This window comes from Gossypium hirsutum, chromosome A02 (genome assembly GCF_007990345.1).
Source record: "Gossypium hirsutum isolate 1008001.06 chromosome A02, Gossypium_hirsutum_v2.1, whole genome shotgun sequence".
NCBI lineage: Eukaryota > Viridiplantae > Streptophyta > Magnoliopsida > Malvales > Malvaceae > Gossypium > Gossypium hirsutum.
In genome coordinates this window covers 86,772,496-86,777,637 of record NC_053425.1, presented here as the reverse complement: position 1 = coordinate 86,777,637, position 5,142 = coordinate 86,772,496, and the positions used below count along the sequence as shown (strand labels likewise).

At 33.4% G+C, this 5,142-nt stretch overlaps 1 protein-coding gene across 1 annotated transcript; it reads right to left on the bottom strand.

Annotated features, from left to right (window-relative positions):
- Positions 1-2,710: 2,710 nt before the first annotated feature.
- Positions 2,711-3,648, bottom strand: LOC107952143 (dynein light chain LC6, flagellar outer arm). Its single transcript, XM_016887422.2, has 2 exons — positions 3,194-3,648; positions 2,711-3,097 (listed from the first exon to the last, which is right to left on the bottom strand). Exons 1-2 carry the CDS (start codon positions 3,329-3,331, stop codon positions 2,942-2,944), a joined length of 294 nt encoding a protein of 97 aa, XP_016742911.2. The 5' UTR covers positions 3,332-3,648; the 3' UTR covers positions 2,711-2,941.
- Between the last annotated feature and the right edge of the window lie 1,494 nt (positions 3,649-5,142).

The following is a 5,142-nucleotide window of genomic DNA, read 5'->3' as shown; positions in this document are numbered from 1 at the left end:
TGGAACATAGGTAAACAGTTAGGGACAAATTAGAATATAAATAAAATAAAAGTATAAACATTAAAAAATCGAAAGGACTAATTGGGTAATTAACCCAATTTTAAAAAACACGCGGATCCTCCCCGGGTAATCGGGTTTGAGCGGATCCTCGCCTCGAAACAACGTCGTTTTAGGCTTATTGAATTAAGCTAAAACGGCGTCGTTTTACTGGTGTTATAAAAGTAAAAAAAAAACTTTAAACCTTCATTTTAAACATTCAATCAGAAAAAAAAAGAGCTTTAAAAAATCTCTCAGAGCTTTGGCCAATGGCCGTACTAGCTTGTCTCGGAGCTCCACCGCCTTCGGCCACACGCGCTTCACGCGCCCTCACTGACCTCGCCATGTACAGCGGTCAGTGTTCCGTTTTACGACAGAAAAAGGGTAACTTTATTATCCTTTAGTATTTATCAGTATATATTTAGAACAGAAAGAAAATAAAATAAAATGAATCACCTCTTCTTTCGATTGACTGCTGGTCTTTGCTGTGTATGTAAAAATAAACTTTTTTATTGAATCTGTATATGTATTCCAAAACGTGAGAATCAGTCCTTTACATCTTCTCGATTTGGGCTTTTTATAGCCATTGTTTACAACATATTTTGGTAAGGAATCTTTATTTCTTCCCATTTTGTTTGTTCGCTGCTGTTCTTTTTTTCCTTTTTTGCAGGTATTCGCGAGGAAAATTCGGCGTTTGATCGCGCTGGTAACGTAGATCTGTCAGTGGTGGTGATCACGGCGTGACTTGGAGCGTGGAATCGTGGCTGTGATGAGTAGCTGGAACAACAGGCATTGAGGAGACGCGTTGATTGCGGCGCATAGGGTTTCTGAAACCCTAGGCTTCTCTGTCTTCTGTTTAGTAACTTGGGCCATTTGGGCCCCGTTTATTGTTGGGTTAAAATGTAATGGGGTAATAGGTTAATTGGATCTTGTACGGGTTATTGGGTAGTTTTAGCTAGGTTACAGGTTAGTGGCATTTGGGCTACTTATTGTAACTGGACTTTAATAAATAAACATTTATTCATTTTTTTGTTTCTGATTTTAAGGCCCAGGTAAATTTGGGTTATTACATAACGCGTATATAAATAGTAACCCAGATTCAATCTCATGGCAGAACAACCACAGATGTAAGTCTTTTACAGAATCAGAATTATACAGAATCATACAAATACAGATATGCATAATCTTACCCCTATCCTCTACACACCAACTGTGACCATCCCAACATACCATGTGGGGTTTAAAACACCCACCCATCCCTACACACTGCGTAGTGCCTATACAACACTTTTCAGAGTAGTCACGGCAATGCTGCCAATATAATGGCAAGATATTGCCTCACACAAAACACTTCCTTATAATACAAATCCCGCCCCATAGCATACGAGGAGGCTCAAACCCATGACTTCAAACACTAAAATAAGACACTTTAACCACTAATACAAATACTTAATTATAACAAAACTTGTAAAAACAAAATTAAGAAATAAGGATGTTTCCTGTACCCAGCAAATTGTAGAGTAACACGCATACACACACAATTGCACTTTCTCCCGTTGTAACTTTTTCATCGATTGAAAGGTGTGCCATTAGAGATTAAATCTTCCAATGTTATTGTGTCTTCTCCAATTAAAAAAAGGAAAATATGTCTCTGGCCTCCATCTTTCAATTAATACGGCAAACAACTTCGTCATGATTTTAAAATGATTCATTTGAGATATTGTACACAAAAGCTCCATTTCTTAAAATGATCTTTGATTTGATCTTAAAGGCATTAAAATTAGATTATGGTGAGCTACAATAATGCGGTGATCAAGTTGTTAATAATTTTAAAAAATTAACATTTACTTTACTATAATCTAAACATAATTTAGTAATAATAAAATTTAATAGTAGGATAAAGCACCATTATGTGATCTTGTTGTCTAAATAAAATCATTTTACTATGGATAAAAGTTCAAGTTTTATAGTTTGGGATAAATCACCGAATAAATATGTTTAGCCTGGAATGATAGGAGTTCTTTTAAGCGCATTTCGTACATCGAGAGAGCACAAAATCTATAAAAATTAAAAGTCTACGGACCTCGAGGTAGTTCCCCACCAAAAAAAAAAAAATCACTATTTAAATAAAATTATTCCATCTTGGAAAAGTCACCTTGATTGAACCTTCTGTAAATTTGTGGTGAATCTGGAGCATGTGAGGCATTTACCGAAATATCGTAGTTTGCAAAAATTATGGAATAAGATATGTGGGATATTTGAGGAAATTGATGTAAAATAGGTGGGCATTTTACTTTGTAATTGAAGTGCTAATGTGATATTGTTTATGTCCGAGACAGATATTTGATATTTATATTTGCTCTAATAATCTTCAGACTGTCTTTTCCAGCTTCTGGAGATGAATTGGTCGGTTAGGCTGGCTGCATCTGGAGGGATGTTAAGATTTCCTTTCTAATGCAGTTCTTTTGTCTGTAATGTATGATGCCTGAACACAACCGAAAGCTCAAGTCTTGGAATTTTATGAATTGCTTGAACACGACCGAATTAATCGACTTTATTTGAGATAATCAATCGAGTCAATGAAGTTAAATTGATTAATCAAATAAAGCAAAAGCCTACTAGAGTCAGTTTATCTACTAATCTCAGGTCGAATAGTAAAGAAGAACCTTGCAGATTTGGATAATCCAGATTCTTATTATAAACATGACATCAATTATACTTGTGAGCCTCTTGTGATGTTTTCCTCTTCTTCCAGAGCTCATATTATATACATATAGTTTTATATACAGAAGGAAAAAAGTTAAAAGAAAAGGAACATGAGAGCAATTTTTAAGCCTTCATTCTTCAACTGTTGCCTTTACAAGACTGCAACAAAACCATGAAGTTGAAACCATGGCGTTGGGTTTTAAGGAGAGGTTGAAGATGAAGCCCCTTTGAAGATAAGGAACTTGAGTCTCTCTAATGTAAAGTAAATGAAAGTCCCTTTAGAATGAGTGAAAAAACACCCAAAATTTGAACCCACCACACATTGCCATCCATTCCCATACTTGCTATCAAACTCCTGCCAACAAAAAGGCACAAAATTTACCATCATAAGAACAGAAGCTTAGCATATAATGGATTTAAACCAGAGGGAAACCATTCCCCAAAATTTAACCTTTTTTATATAACCAGCAATGGAAATGCAGTCAAAGACATCATAAAGGTCAAGAGCTTGAGAAGCAAAAGACATTGCTTCAATCTGCATCTTCAATGGCATATCTGAGTCATCCACCAAAGCTTTCCCTTCGAACATGTTTGTTTCCTCTCTTTTCTGTCTCAGGAAAACCAGAAAACCATCAAAGAAAAGAATCTGAGGTTTGGGATTTTATCAATGAGTAACTGGTTCTTTATCTTTTAAGACCAGAAGAAAAAGAATTGGATCAAATTTCACTCTTTTCTTTTCCAGGCTAGAAACCAACAAAAATGGAAGAAATTTAGGCTTTTCCCGAGGGCTTCTTAAGTTCTCTCTCTTGCTTTTCCACAATTGGAGGAGTGAGTCATATCTTAGAAATTCGCAATATTAGGCTGGCACTTTGTCCAACGATATTGTCCTTGTCTCCTCTCAAACTTTTATGTTTTTGATAGAATCTCATCTCACTCACTTTACAGGACCCGTCCAGTGAATAATTTGAGAAATCAAAAACAAATAAGCTTCTTTATTTTATTTTTTATTATCTTTAAAGGTTCCAGAACGGGTTCAATAAAAAACTGCCCTATTAACTTATAAATTTTACCTAAACAATGATTTTGTTACATAAATTGTCAACTTTTTTCTCCCTTAACACATGATATTTTTAATTTTAAAAATATAATTATATTAAATTATTAAAAAAATTAAATTTACTACTCAATTTTTTTACATTTCCTTCTCATCACTATTTTGAGAATTGAACTGATTAGAGTGTCAATTCAAAGTAAAAAGTTGAATCAATTGACCTGTAAATCTATGAATTAGGTTAAAAAAATTATTTAAACTAATTTACTCTACTTTTAAATATATAATTTTTTTAATTTTTATTATTTTTAATAATTTATTTAATTAAGTTGGACAAATAAATCATATCAAAAAAATCTAACTGATTTGATCAATTATCTAATTCTGAAAACCTTCCATACCGCAAGTGTTTCTTCTCTATGGACTTAGATCAGCTTTTTTTTTTCTTTTCTTTTTTACTTTTTAATCACCAAATTTGTGAGGATCTTTCTAGCCTCCTTGTTAACAAATTGGTAAAGACCCATTCTCCTAGACATTGTAGACCATAAATTGCCATTTCCTCAATCTTTTGCAGTGAAAACGTTAAAATTTCCTTTGTCGTTAATGGATTTTTGTTCACGTTCTCGATCCTAGTTGTGATATTATCTTTCCTCTCAGCGCTCATTGCATTTGCCATGCTTCGCAAAGCAACAATTGTACAAGCTGCATTTGAGTAGCGCTTACCTTGTTTCTCCCTTGGATAATTGCATAAGCAATTCCCCTGAAAGCTATCTGCTTTACAGCTTTACTCAAGATTTCTTCCCGAGTCATCGAAGATAAAATTTGGATGTTGAGTTTCTCAACTCCAACTGTTGCCATCTTCTGAAATAGCTCAAAGCCAATCAATGCGGGGGCTACTTGCATGTGCTCAGATGGTGGGTTTCATCCCGAAGATTTTTTGTGCCTTCTAAGCTGGCCTTATAATTTCTGAATTTTGTTGAAGTATGAAAGAAATGAAGATGAAAGAGAGAATGTAAAAGAAAAATAAAAATAAAAATTAACTTTTTCTCTAATTTAATTTATTTTCATTTAATATTAAATTTAATTTTTTATTTAATTAAAAACATCATGTGTCATTAAATGATTGGTTAAGAGAATTTTTGTAACCAAAGAAACAGGTTGGGGCAATTTTTGTAATAATATTAAAGTACGTAAATAGAAAAAATGTTACAATATGGGATAAAAAATAAACAATTTTATATGAAAGTTTACTTTTTTTAACATATGAGTGTCTTTAAATTTATCATGTCAATCAAGTTAAGATTTTGTTGATGTAATGACCTAAAAGTTAGTAGTGTCGGAAAGTGTAG